Raw genomic sequence first — 15,731 nt, 5'->3', positions numbered from 1 at the left:
TGGCCAGCTTTTATATTTTCTGGGTCTTAGGAGGTTAAAGTACTCAGAGCATCCAGCTCACTGTCTGTCTTCCAGGAGTCCAAACCGCACAGGAAACAAGGTCCTGACTTCCTGTTTTCATCTCTTGGTGTCGTTTCAGCGCGGCGACGGCGTGTTTAAATGTAAAGTCAAGTGAGACTTTGTACGGTGTGTGCACACCGCTTCCTGTCCCGCCCCGTGTCCACACTCCACTCCAAACACACACACACGCACCGTTTGTGTTTTCTGCTCCAATGTTTGAGCAAGGAGTCAGATATGTAGCGTGCGTATCAGCTTTAGCACCTGCATGGCGCCCAGACAGCGCTAAGTGGGCGAGTCCCACTGTACACACACGCTGGGAAATGGAGACATTAAACACTTAAAGTGTTGAATTGAGTGACTTGTGGAGGTGAACCAATATTAAAACAAAATGGACTTTTAATGTCATCAATCTGCAAAGTTCCAGGATGTCAGCCTGCTTGCTTTTAAAAACATCATGAAATAAATGGTGTAAAGAAATATCAATACATAACCGCTGCCTCAATCGATACTGAACACGTTATATAACCCCATATGTTTGGCAATGAAAACAATAACTTTATATTTGTTAGCATATTACCATTCATGCTAAACAAAGATGGCTGCCGTGGTAACTATATCTTCAAATCATCATGTTAGCATGTTATTGTTGGCTTTTGTTCACACGCCGCACTGTCCTTAGCATAATTAATATTTCCTTCATTTGAAAAATAGGCATGATTTGTGCCAACTTCCCTCTTTTAACCTGTCAAAATGTGTGCTAACTTTGTGGACCGACCATAACTAGCATGTTAGCATTAGCAACATTCCCACACAGCAGTGACTATTGTTGTCAAACATTACTAAATGAATATTAATAATATAACAGAGGCGCTTTAACAACTAAACTATCTTGAAGCTAATGTTTGTGTCACACATGCTATAAATCTCCATGTTCTACATTCCTGCGCAACTCTCTTTGTTCCGTCTCTTTATTTGACCTTTGTCAACATAGACAAGCTGAATAAAGCTCACACTGCTTTTAAAAGAATAGTTAGATTAGATTTAGTCAACTTTCAGTAATGCAAACATGAATAACTCCCCTCTCTGTTTTTGTTTTAGATTCCCTGTCCTCCGGTGATGATGAAGATTATGACGAAGATCCAGAAGATGCAGGTAATGACAATGGTGAATTCTTATTTTTCTTTTCAAAATAGCTATATTGCGACTGCAGTATAATGTCTGATTGCATTTTCAACACCAACTAACACACCTAAAGGGGACCTACTATGCAAAATCAACTTTCCTTACCTTATTCGGAATTTGCATTAAGTCCCGAAAATTTGAAATCAAACAATCAAGGCATTGCAAAGATTTTTTTTATTTTTTTTTAATTTTATTCCCTTCCTTCATACTCGTTTGAAATTTGCACAACTTGTGATATTATTCTGTATATATATTTATATATATATTAAACATGTCCTGTCCAGCCACAAATCATATGGTTGATGTACAAACTGTAGATGCCCATATCTGCTGTACAGAATTGTTGTACAAAAGAAAAGTGCCTCTTGTTGCCTTATTTGTATTTGACTTTATTAAATTGATTTTTTTAATGTTTGGCGCAGCAGCAGGAGGGTATAGAAAGAAGAAAAATAAGGAGACAGAGGGGGAGATTGTGGTATAAGAAAAATTTAAAAAACAACAGAACAAAAGCAAAACAAAACACTAATGAAGTAGATAGTGATAACACAGAAACGACAATAAACATTATTGCACAAATACCAATAGAAATAGCACTATTGATAAGGAATGATAACAATAATTACCTATATTATCAGACACACGGTGAAACAGGGGTTAGTGCATGTGCCTCACAATACGAAGGTCCTGAGTTTAATCCGGCTCAGGATCTTTCTGTGTGGAGTTTGCATGTTCTCCCCGTGACTGCGTGGGTTCCCTCCGGGTACTCCGGCTTCCTCCCACCTCCAAAAACATGCACCTCGGGATAGGTTGATAGGCAACACTAAAATGGTCTCTAGTGTGTGAATGTGAGTGTGAATGTTGTCTGTCTATCTTTGTTAGCCCTGTGATGAGGTGGCGACTTGTCCAGGGTGTACCCCGCCTTCCGCCCGAATGCAGCTGAGATAGACTCCAGCATCCCCCGCGACCCCGAAAGGGACAAGCGGTAGAAAATGGATGGATGGACCTATATTATCAACATTACAATTGTTTCCAATGCAACAATACATAAATGTGATGATAACTTGCATTATTACAGGGAGGAATACAGAGGATCAGACTATATTAACCTTATAGATTATTATGGTAAAAATAAGTAAATGGTTTTACCCAGTTTCCCCCCAGGGGCGACAATGTTAATATTAGGGCTTTGAATCTTTGAGCACCACATGATTCCATTCGATTTTTGGGGTTAATGATTCGATTCAGAATCGATTCTTAATTCAACACGATTCTCGATTCAAAATCTATACTTTTTAGATAATATTGGATGCCAGTTCTATGCTAAATAGCTCTGATCAATTTCTATATTACCTAAAAGAAAACTGGCTTTGTTGAATAAAAATCTACCCAAACATTTAATAAAGTCAAATACAAATAAGGCAACAAGAGAAGTATCCAACACTTCTATTTTCTAAAGTAAATCTGTGTAGCAGATCATCTAATTCAACTATATGACTTGTCTGAGTGGCTGGACAGGACAGATAGAAAATAAAAAGATAAATAAATAAAATAAATGTAATCGATTTTTTATTTTTTTAAATCGATTAACAATTGTCACAAATAAGAAGTGCGATTATTCTGAAAATCAATTTTTTTGGACACCCCTAAGTTAATAAATATTTGATGAAAGGTGATTATAAGCATGAGTGTATGGGTGCATACGTGCATGTGTATGTACAGTATGTGTGTATGTTTGTTTGTACAGTGAATGTGTGTGCGTGCGTATGTTTGCATGTACAATATATTTGTCTCCCAGTGTGTGCGGGAGCCAAAGATGTTGTTTGTGATGTTTTGTAAACAAGTGACTTATATTTCCATTTATGGTAGAAGTTTACCCGAAGAGCTCTGCGCGAGTCAGCCATTGTAGTCCGACACTATAGTTAATACGTTGTTTTTTTTCCCTCTATCATCTTGTTGGGGGGCAGACTGGCTCGTACATGCACATGCATCCGTCGCTGTTGACATTTCTAACACAAAGTAACTTGTAGTTTGAACTTATATCTGTCGGTAGACTTCATATGGAAGTGCTAAAAACTACAGCAAGGATGACGGGAGAGAAGACGCGGTCAAAGTGGAGGCACGTAAATAAGAACGGCCAGACAACGGGCTGGAAGATGGTCTTTAAAACTCATCTATGCAACGTTTTGACCAAAGAACCACCATTAAATGTTATGTAAACCACAAGGACGTGTTTTGTTCTTTTTTAAAGAACTTTTATTTTTATTTATTTTTTACACATACAATTGACAAAAGTAAACACAAATACATGAATTGCTGTTTTTTTTAAATAAATTAAAAAAACTACATGTATGTATATATGTATGTGTGTGTATATACTGTATATATATATATATATATATATATATGTATATATATATATATATATATATACAGTATATATATATATATATATATATATATACAGTATATATATATATATATATATATACAGTATATATATGTGTGTGTGTGTGTGTATGTATATATATATATATATATATATATATATATATATATATATATATATATATATATATATATATATATATATATATATATATATATATATATATATATATATATATATATATATATATATATATATATATGTGTGTGTGTGTGTGTGTGTGTGTGTATGTATATATACACTACCGTTCAAAAGTTTGGGGTCACCCAAACAATTTTGTGGAATAGCCTTCATTTCTAAGAACAAGAATAGACTGTCGAGTTTCAGATGAAAGTTCTCTTTTTCTGGCCATTTTGAGCGTTTAATTGACCCCACAAATGTGATGCTCCAGAAACTCACTCTGCTCAAAGGAAGGTCAGTTTTGTAGCTTCTGTAATGAGCTAAACTGTTTTCAGATGTGTGAACATGATTGCACAAGGGTTTTCTAATCATCAATTAGCCTTCTGAGCCAATGAGCAAACACATTGTACCATTAGAACACTGGAGTGATAGTTGCTGGAAATGGGCCTCTATACACCTATGTAGATATTGCACCAAAAACCAGACATTTACAGCTAGAATAGTCATTTACCACATTAGCAATGTATAGAGTGTATTTCTTTAAAGTTAAGACTAATTTAAAGTTATCTTCATTGAAAAGTACAGTGCTTTTCCTTCAAAAATAAGGACATTTCAATGTGACCCCAAACTTTTGAACGGTAGTATATATATATATATATATATATATATATATATATATATATATATATATATATATATATATATATATATATATATATATATATATATATATATATATATATATATATATATATATATATATATAAAAATAAAGAATAATGATACTAAAAAGATAAAATAAAAGTAATAACATCATTAATAAATAAACAAAATACATTTTAAAAAATGGGCCACAGACTTCTGCAATGGCAATGGCCTTAGAGAACAACCAACAAGCACACAAAAGGCTCATCAACCACCCATATCACAGTTGTTTTTCAATCAGGGTTAATTTGTAGACCAGTTCCTCCTACTTATCTCTAAAAGGCACCCCACAGTTCTTGAAACTTTGCAGAACAACCATTCGATGTCAGCCTCATCTTCTCACAAGGAAGTGTTTTAAGTGTAGAAAAAAAATCATATTTTGACCCCATATAAGTAACCTGACTCTCGCCAGATCCTTGCAGTTCGCTGAGCTCCACACAAGGATCTGGGACTTCTCAATAGGAGATGTATTTCAGAAGGTGGGGCCTTGTAAAAAAATAATTGTATGTGATTGGATAAACCATTTGTCCGTTATCTTGAATGACGTGCTACTTCAACCAGTCACATCGAAATCAACCCGTGATGCTGATAAATGCCTTCAAAACCGTTCTCTGTTCATCTTTTAAAGAATTAATATTCGATAGATTCGACAAAACAGTTGCAATAGCAAAATCAATGTCAGCACACTCCTCGCTGCGTGCCGCCATTGTTGTTCGGCGCTACGTCACATCTATGAAATCCCGCCCGCCGATCCTGATTGGTTCATTATTTTTTGCTATCTTGAAGGAGTTTGCATTGCCCTCGATCCCAGATCCTTGTGTGGAGCTCAGCGAACTACAAGGATCTGGCGAGTCAGGTTACCATATAAGCACATTTAACCTGAACTTTGTGCATCATTATTGCACGATAATATTAATAGTAAACTTTGGTAAAGTATACAATCTGTTATAGCAACTCTGCAGAAGGCTTGCCACTCCTTCAGTCTTTATATACAAAAGACTGAATGGGGCGGCAGAGTGACAAAACAGACTTAATCTGGCCAAGTAAATCCATCTCATGACATGCAAGGCCCTGGCCAAAAGCGGAGGGATTAGCCCAGAAAGCTCGTATCGCTGCTTAATGTCCGCTAAGCCAGCGCTAATTAGCCCGCAGTAAGGAAGGGAACAACCATGTGACACTGCGGCCTAATCCAAAACAGCGCCCCCTATTAGCCAGCACAAGAAAATGTTGCGGAAAGAGTCGGACGGCTTGATGGTGATGAGGCCTCGGAAAATATTTTCTGACTGGCGCTGAGGGCTGCAGTGTGAGACGACAGGGCGGGATAGACAAACTAAAGACAGGAGGGTCGGGGGGCTAAGTAACACCATTGTAGATGGCCTAGAACGCAAAAGATTGCCCAGCAGCAAGCAATCAATCAAGCTATTTGTTTGATAGATGGAGGATGGCGGCCATGTCAGTCGTCGTCTCTTCGTCTTCTTTGGCCTGAAAAGTTGTTGGGGATAATTTGCAGCGGAAGCTCAAGGTCAAAACGTATCACGCAAAAGAAATCATCTTTCCCAGGCTTAAAATATTTTCATTAGGTCACTTTTTAACACTCTTCAGTGTCACACAAAAGTTAGCCACAAGCAACAAAACACTCTGTTAACTTTAAAGGGGTCATATGATTGTTTTTTTTCTACATTGAAAACACATCAGGGGTGTTCAAAGTGCGGACCGTAGCTAAGTTTTTAATGGCCCGCGGCACAATCGTAACGTTCTAACATTAGGGTGCTGACTTATTTTTGCTAATTTTGCAGGTATGCACATCCTCGTGAAAAACTGTTGTCACTAGACGAATGATACCTGTTAACAGGCTAACTTTAATATGCTAGCTTTCAGATAATTTTGTAAATGTTAACCTGTCATATTTTGGTACTTGGTGCATGTTCATTTTAGCATGCTATCTTTTTAAACACATTTTCAGGTACACACCTCAGAGTTATGTATTTTGGTTTTCGACACATGTTACAGTTAGCATTTTGGAAGCAAATTTTGCAGGTATACACATCTTTGTGAAAAACTGTTGTCACTCGACGAATGATATCTTTTAGCATGCTAATGTTAATATGCTAGCTTTCAGTTAATTTTGTAGGTATACACCTCAGTCATATTTTGGTACTTGATGCATTTTGATGTGAGCATGCTAGCATTTTAAACATAATATTTCAGGTGCACACCTCAGAGTAATATATTTTGGTTTTCGACACGTTAGAGTTAGCATTTTAGCATGCTAAGTTTTGCATGACAGCTTTTTAAAGCAAATTTTGCAGGTATATATAGCCTCGTGAAAAACTGTTGTCACTCGACGAATGATACCAGTTAGCACACTAACGTTAATATGCTAGCTTTTAACTAATTTTGTAGGTATACACCTCAGTCACATAAAGTTAAAGTACCAATGATTGTCACACACACACGAGGTGTGGCGAAATTATTCTCTGCATTTGACCCATCACCCTTGATCACCCCCTGGGAGGTGAGGGGAGCAGTAAGCAGCAGCGGTGGCCGCGCCCGGGAATCATTGGTACTTGGTGCATGTTCATTTTAGCATGCCAGAATTTTTTTTTTTTTATTGCAGGTACACACCTCAGAATAATGTATTTTGGTTTTCGACACATAGTTAGCATTTTTGCATCCTAGCTTTTGGAAGCTAATTTTGCAGGTATACACAGCCTCGTGAAAAACTGTTGTCACTCGACAAATGATACCTGTTAGCATGCTAACGTTAATATGATAGCTTTCAGCTAATTTTGTAGGTATACACCTCAGTCATATTTTGGTACTTGATGTATTTTAATGTGAGCATGCCAGCATTTTAAACATAATATTTCAGGTACACACCTCAGAGTAATATATTTTGGTTTGCGACGCTTGTTACAGTTAGCATTTTAGCATGAAAAAATTAATATGCTAGCTTTTTTAGCTAATTTAGTAGGTATGTGCTTCAGTGTGCATTTAGCGAGATCAGCGGCTCACCGGGGTTTGTTGTCGGCACCAAGGAAGGCACACGAGATTGACGGAAACCCGGCTGACGTACAGGTCTGGAACTTTAAGGTTAAACTTCTACCGAATCGTAACTTTCTAATGCTTCTAGATCTACTCTACTGATGTACTCTTCTGGCAAAATAAAGTTTGCTGTCTAAACAACAGATGCGTGCGCATGAACTAAAAATGGCGGACGCGCGCAAGTGAGTCTGGGGAGATGTATACCATACATGGATAATCCGCCGACGATGTTCCCGATTGTGCGCATTCCGGCAATAATACAATACTTGCACTTTGTACAAGTATACCTTATCGGTAGCAACAAAGCGAGAACGTCGGAACATTTGTGCGCTGCAAAGCATGCAAATGAACGCCAAGATTGGGCTGGAAAGTAGCTGACTGGGTCCTTTGTGGAACATCGTAGCTGCACCATTAGCTGGCCTTGACGACTTGCTCGCCACAGCCAAGCCTTTAATGGAGGTGTTTCTGGACTAAATGAGTTTGGAAACACCTCCCAAGTTTTCTAAAACAAAACTTTGGCGTAAACAAGCTCAGATAAAGTAGCAGACATGTCAGATGGATGTTCCTAATGAGGGGAAACCCAAGGAGGGTGCAGACCAAACCCTCATTCTCCATCAGGAGGTATTTCTTATAAAGATATTTGTGCAGTTTGGAATGTGGTGTGCCTGCGAAAAGTAGGGGGGGTTTAGGAATGTGAACAGAGCCTAATCTGTGTCGTGTTCCTGGACCCTTGTTTACCCTGGCAGCCGAGCAGAGCGCCGGTCGCCAGGCCACGCTACGCCGCTCGCCGGCCACCATTCCTCTGACCCGGCCCCCCGTTCAAGGCCCTCGGGGAGCGGTGCACCTTCAAAGAGCGCTCGCGCAATCGGCTCTCGGATCTGCCCCTTGTTGTGTGTCGCAGGGAGCAAATTATGCAATTAGGCAATTATCCACCTCTGCCCAGATGGCTGCCTGTCCAATGAACCGCTGCGTGGCGTGTTGACCCGCACGCGGCACGTCCTCATGCTGCCGCTAATTGCTGTGGCCTCGGTGTTGCCCCTTCGGACATCGCAGCGTCGTCAGCAACGTTCCCTCTAAGGTGCGCATTGCTCACATGTCCTCTGCGCACGGCAACTCTATGCCACGCACAAAATCAAATTAAAAAATAAGCGCATATCAATATTTAATGTAACTGAGGACACGCGGCCATGACAGAGAGAACAGTTGTCGTCATCACTGTTCAATTATTGTAACGTCTGTCGAAACGCTTTAAAGAGGACATGAATTCCATTGATCACTTTATTCAGCAAAACTCTTTGTCGGCCATAAGGCACATGACCGAAACATTGGTAAAAAACTTTCTATGTAGCAAAACTGCTCATTTTCTGCCGTACAAACCAGACCAAAACCAACTTTGTCATATCAACAGCAGCCGCTCGCTCTCTCTTACTTGCGCCAACACATGCACATATGGCACTTAGCCAGTGATGCATTTACAGCCACACAAAAAGTCGGACAACTCCAACACCACACATAATGTGTAATTTCAGGTTGTGACACTATTCAGCTCAGTTCAGTTCAGTTTGTTTATTTCCAACATACATACGATACAATGTAATGCATCACATATTTCCAGTTGTTTCATTACAGCAAGTCTGAAAAGGAGTAAGAAGAAGCTGAGCTTATTTAATCCTATCCCTTTTCATGCCATAGCAATTTTATCCCATTTCCTTGTTCTCTGTAACAGAACAGTGATTAAAGAAATCATAAATAAATAATATACCATAGTAAGTAAACAAATATTAAATACATAAATAATCTTTATCTCAAAAGAAGATAAAAAAAAAAAGGGTTCAAGATATTCATCATAATTATTGTTCTGTGCAATTCGTGAACACTGAATCATATTGGTGCTTTGTTTGATTTATTTGGTTGATCCATTCCATAATTTAATTCCACATACGGGTATGCTAAAGGTTTTAAGTGTTGTACGAGCATACAAATGTTTTAAATTAGATTTTCCTCTGAGGTTATATTTCTCCTCTATGCTCCACTATGATTTGCCAATCAAATGTGTGCTTATTCTCCTGTCATTTATTAAGAATCTTAATTTATGAGTATTAATCATGAAATGGTGTTATTATATTAAATAAATACAAATACAAATATATTTTTTACAAACAAAATATACACATGATCCCATGCTTACATCTCATTGTGCAACATGTGAATGTTTTAATGGGATCTTAATGTGATCTCTGAAAGGGGTAAAAATTGTTTCCAAAGCAGGACCTCCACCCAGACAAACAATACTAGTACATAGCTCATGAAAAACAATATTTGTTGTTATTGCCATTGTAAGTGGGCCAAATCACTTATGTTAGAAAATAATCTAATGGAAGTGACTGCTGTCATTTGATTATAATAATAAGAAATGTAACTTATTTAGTCAAGTTTGGGTGTGCTGCTGATGTGGCCACAGTGTGCTCCACTGAATGCTCAAGGAGTTTTTGCGTTTGTTCACACACATGAAAAATTAGAGGAAACATTGGTCGTCAGTCAAAGGCAGGACTTGTGATATCATTTGTCCATGTGTAGTTTCAATTCATATTTCTGTATGGGTGAGAGGCTCATGGAGGCGTTGGTAGGAACAAGATGACACATGGTTAGTTCTCAACTGCACATTTCGTCCTTAAAGCAGCACTAAGTAACTTTTCAACATTCATAAAATATTTCCATAACTCTTGGGACGATACATGGACTTACAACTTGTAGAATGACACCTCTGCCATGGCCTGAGGGGGTCTGTATCTCTCTCGCTGGCACTTGGCGACTTTGAGGAGGGTGGCCACACAAAAAAAATACAAATGTGTTGCCTTGCTTTACGGCATACGTCACTCTCCCTTTTCCCCTTTCGTTAAAAAGACGGAGGTTGATGTGAAAAAAAGTAGGACGCCTACGTCCAATTACTGCTATCATGGCCGAAGCTCCAAAACAACCAAAGAAACCAAAAGTTTTGGTCAGTCAAGGATTAACATTGCCCTGGCTTTCACTCTCTGGCGTGAGCACAAAGATGAGAGATTTCAGACCGACGGTGCCTTGACACTGTTCCTGCGAAACTAGTAAGTGACTTTTCATGCTCAAATCAAAATGCTAATGTTAGCTACGGGAAACTTGTGCTGTAGCAGAACATAGCCACCAGCTTGATAGTTCCACACTACATCCTTGGAAAAAAAATTCCCGCTGGTCTTTCTTTGCTTCGGACCTGCGTCTGCCCGGACACATTTTGGTAGTAGCGTCATGTTTGTAGAACAATGCAAGATAATTTCTTGATAGTGTCTGCTGTTAAACATCAGCATCGCCATTAGAGACGTCATATGTGTGCCAATATTACAGTAGACATCTTGTCAATACGACACGATATGCGCTAGTCCTCATGGGAAATGTGGTCTTCCTTCTGGAAAAACACTACCACTTTGGTCCACTGGCGCCGCCAAAATCCACCAAAACGCAAAGTTCCTGAGTGGGACTTTAACCGTAGTTTCTTTAACATTGGGCCAAAAGTATCCCAGTATAAGGCATGTTATGCATTAAGTCACAAGCCGATGGATTGGATAGTGTTTCTGACGTATTAGGATAAGATAGGATCGATTAGACTTTATTCATCCCACAATTGGGAAGTTATGCAGTAGTCCACAAAGTAAGGCTAGAAACACATGAAATTCAAAAGGGAACATCAAAGGACATAAAAGACGTACAAAGCTGATGCAACCAGCTGCAACTTCAGCGGTGCCATTTCTACATACAGCTACAAAAGTGAAAACCAAAAAAATTGCAATAATAATACATATTGCGCACATACTGTAAATCCTGGACTATAAGCTGCTACTTTTTTCCTACACTTTAAACTGCAGTGTCCTTCCATTTAGTGCTTTCAACCGGAAGTAGAGTGTTGTTCAGTTTTCTAGCAGTCCATGGCTTTTCTACTTACCTGATGTAATTACTAGCTACGATGCTAACACATTTACAAATGTCTGTAGTATTATTAACTTACAATGGCATTCTATTTGTATTGTTTCAGTTTCACAAATTCCTCAGTAAATTCACCAAAACGTCACCGTGGAGTTATTGAGTCTCTTTAGCTGATTTGAGAGCTAGCTTCCGCAGCTCGTGGGTCCATGACGATGACTTCTCCTTTGTTTGACCTGACGTTTTACCGCCGTGTTACAGACACCGCTTGGAAATAATTAAGTTATGTTAATAAACATTTACAAAAATATTTATGTGTAAACGTGTATATCCTGTGCAGCTAATATATGGAAAAAATATGTTTTTCTCTAAAAGTTAGTGGGTGCGGATAATATACCTGAAAATACGGTACGTTTGCAGCAAATAACAAAACAAAAACACCATTTTAAAAACACCCACATACACTGCTAAATGCCATCGTCTGCTGGTCTTGGGGAGCCGCACGCACAGAGACAGGAATAGACCCAACAAAGCAACCAAGAGAGCGTCGTAGGCTGCCCACTAATTCTCGACCAATGTCCAGGGAGAATGGGCGAGAATCCGAGTGTCCAACACATGCTCATTCAGCCAGGGCTTAATTAAGCCCGTCCATCCGGCAGCACAGTCTCTTCCTCCGCATCTCCTCCAGTCTCTCCACGGCGTTTCCATTTCATCTGAATCGCCGAGAGCTGCCTTGTTAGCCTGTTAGCATTCACACACAACAGTTGGAGGAGTCACAGTAGAATTCCTTTAAACCGGATTAAACGTGACAAGTGTGAAAGCACCCTGCGTTTACGGTCTCTCATCATGGAAAAGTAAACCGAGCTCCTCCCACTAAACACCCTAAGGACACGCTTGTTTTCGCCTCAGATACGCGTGTGAATGAGACGCATCTCGCGCCGCCAAAACACACGGGAGTATTTTTAGCCTGCCGTCTCGGTAAACCCCCGCCCCCCGGGCTCGTTGACAGGTGGACGTGACCCGGTAGTGCTGGGACGAGGTGCTGTGCCCGTTCCCATTAGGGCCCACGCATAGCTCTGCAGGGTTATCAGCATGGTCCCCGGGGAGGGCTGAATGTTGCCCCCACGCTGAGGAAATACCATCCCACCAATTAGACACGGGATGGAGTTTCTGTGTACACACATATTTGACTATCAGCTGCTGCTCCGCAGCTAGTAACTGCCTATTTTAGCGTAAAATACGTGCTTCATTTTGTATTATTCACATACAACCATACTTTTTACATCCTTCAGTGAGATCCACGCCTTTGTCCACCTCTCTGGCTGCCTACCGTACATACTGTCTTAAGCACCACCCACTTCAAACCTAAATTAGTCATGTAATATAATATAATATAATCATGTAATCTGCATTAATTGGCCATGACGCGAACATGAAAAGCAAAACAAATACATTTTGCCTTTTTTCTCCATTTCAGGTCTCCCAGGCTGCGTTCACACTGCATGGTCGGAATTTGTGCAATTCTGATTTTTTTGGTCAAATCCGATGTTTTTAGTGGCCATCCACGTTACCCCCTACCCCAAAAAAAGCGATTTCTAAATGAATGCACTCTGACTTGCATGCGGACGTGACCTGCAGTGTTTACGTAAGTAAACATGGCTTAAGCTCGAGTCTGTCTCAGTACTGGGGAATTTGTGGCTATTTAAAGGATTACGTGCCATCAAAGTCAACATTTTCTTAATTGAGTTATTGCGCGTAAAATATTACGTATTTTGACTCTAGCAGTTTTACGAGATATTTTGCTACGATGTCTGCTTGAAGAGCGTGTGGGGAGAGTGGCGGAACTCTTACGTGAGTTTGTACACCTGTTTTCCACTCCGTTGTCAACTATGTATTTTGTAATTGTCTATTTTGGCGAACAATAATGACGCTTATCGCTTTTTGATGACGTTCTGGTTGGATGATTGATTGAGAACGCATCGCAGGTACAAACCCCCTTTCCATATGAGTTGGAAAATTGTGTTAGATGTAAATATAAACGGAAAAAAATGATTTGCAAATCCTTTTCAACCCATATTCAATTGAATGCACTACAAAGACAAGATATTTGATGTTCAAACTCATAAACTTTTTTTTTTGCAAATGATAATAAACTTAGAATTTCATGGCTGCAACATGTGCCAAAGTAGTTGGGAAAGGGCATGTTCACCACTGTGTTACATAGCCTTTCCTTTTAACACACTCAGTAAACGTTTGGGAACTGAGGAGACACATTTTTTAAGCTTCTCAGGTGGAATTCTTTCCCATTCTTGCTTGATGTACAGCTTAAGTTGTTAAACAGTCCGGGGGTCTCCCTTGTGGTATTTTAGGCTTCATAATGCGCCACACATTTTCAATGGGAGACAGGTCTGGACTACAGGCAGGCCAGTCTAGTACCCGCACTCTTTTACTATGAAGTAACACGTAGCTTGGCATTGTCTTGCTGAAATAAGCAAGGGCGACCACGGTAACGTTGCTTGGATGGCAATAGCTGGTTGAGACAGGTTTTTCTTAAACTGTTCAACAATTTGCTCACGCATTTGTTGACAAAGTGGTGACCCTCGCCCCATCCTTGTTTGTGAATGACTGAGCATTTCATGGAATCTACTTTTGTACCCAATCATGGCACCCATCTGTTCCCAATTTGCCTGTTCACCTGTGGGATGTTCCAAATAAGTGTTTGATGAGCATTCCTCAACTTTATCAGTATTTATTGCCACCTTTCCCAACTTCTTTGTCACGTGTTGCTGGCATCAAATTGTAAAGTTAATGATTATTTGCAAAAAAAAAAATGTTTATCAGTTTGAACATCAAATATGTTGTCTTTGTAGCATATTCAACTGAATATGGGTTGAAAATAATTTGCAAATCATTGTATTCCGTTTATATTTACATCTAACACAATTTCCCAACTCATATGGAAACAGGGTTTGTATATAGGGTTGTATGGTATACCGGTACTAGTATAGTGTCGCGGTACTAATTAATCAAAAACGGTACTATACTCTGTTTGAAAAGTACCGGTTCCCCATGTTTTGTTTTGGTTTTTTTGACGGGCATGACGGCGCGTCGTCACGTCATGACATTGCTGGTTTTACGAGCAGAGGAGCATGTTCGGCAGCGCACAATAACGGAGTACTTACAAGCAGACACAGTGTGTAGACAGAAAAGGGATAATGGACACATTTTGGTCTAAAAACTAATGATAAAGGTGAAGCTATAACACTGAAACGCCCTCAGGAAGAGGTGCTTTAAGACATGGCTAGCTAGCTAGCAGCTAACATCCATCTGCTGTCGGTCGTGTTTTAGCTACTTCTATATCACTAATCCTCGCCTCTATGGCGACAAATAAAGTACGTTTCTTACAAGTATCATTATCACTAGAGGACGAGGAATAGCTAAACATGCTTCACTACACACCGTAGCTCACCGGCGTCACCGCTAATGACGCCGTGCCTTAATGTAAACAAACGCAATGGGTGGATCTACACCTAACATCCACTGTAATGATACCAAGTACAATAGTGTATTTAGTCGATACTACTATGATTACATCATATTTTTTATCATCACAAAATCTTTTTTCCTTTTTAAAAAAGTCATATTATGTTTATAAACTCAGGAAATACATCCCTGGACACATGAGGACTTTGAATATGTAACTACTTGGTATCGGGTCATTACCTAAATTTGTGGTATCATCCAAAACTAATGTAATGTATCCAAACAGAAGAATAAGTGATTTTTACATTTAACAGAAGTGTGGATAGAACATGTTAAAACAGAAAATAAATAACAAGTATATAGAGCTAAAATAATAACATATATGTATCTTAAATAATTCAAGTGCAAATGAAAATACAGCTTCACCACATTAGTCCTAATTTTTGCACTTAAGAAACTTCTCTATGACTTTAGCTTCAGGATTGTCATTACTGCACCAGGTGGTGGAAAAGTGTATTACAACCGAGTACCGCTGCGGCCCATAAGGACCACGGCTGAGAAACAGATATTCCTGCGGCCCGAAAATGGGCCTACGGTGAAGAAACACTGTGCTAGATTAGCTGTTGACATGCTGCCATAATGACCCCCTGCGCTTCAAACCGAATTAGTTTTGTCCCACAAATGTTAAGTCCCAAGCAATAATTCATCTTAAAAGGGAACTTTCAGTGCATAATTGGGTTTT

General features: G+C 39.3%; 1 protein-coding gene across 8 annotated transcripts in view; it reads left to right on the top strand.

The window, feature by feature from the left end:
- Positions 1–15,731, top strand: part of fgfr3 (fibroblast growth factor receptor 3) — a 153,872-nt gene that overhangs the window by 72,332 nt on the left and 65,809 nt on the right. For 6 of the 8 annotated variants that reach the window (XR_009825336.1, XM_062042388.1, XM_062042387.1 and 3 more), the window contains exon 4: positions 1,159–1,224. Coding sequence is in view for 7 of the 8 variants with exons in the window: in XM_062042388.1 (XP_061898372.1) it covers positions 1,159–1,224 (66 nt within the window). In the remaining variant the exon portion in view is untranslated. The remainder of the gene's footprint in view (positions 1–1,158; positions 1,225–15,731) is intronic. The other 2 variants (XM_062042392.1, XM_062042391.1) reach the window with 1 other exon arrangement.

Source organism: Entelurus aequoreus, linkage group LG03, assembly GCF_033978785.1.
Source record: "Entelurus aequoreus isolate RoL-2023_Sb linkage group LG03, RoL_Eaeq_v1.1, whole genome shotgun sequence".
NCBI classification, from domain to species: Eukaryota; Metazoa; Chordata; class Actinopteri; order Syngnathiformes; family Syngnathidae; genus Entelurus; species Entelurus aequoreus.
Note: the sequence above shows the minus strand (reverse complement) of the source record. Positions and strands in the feature narration are given on the sequence as shown.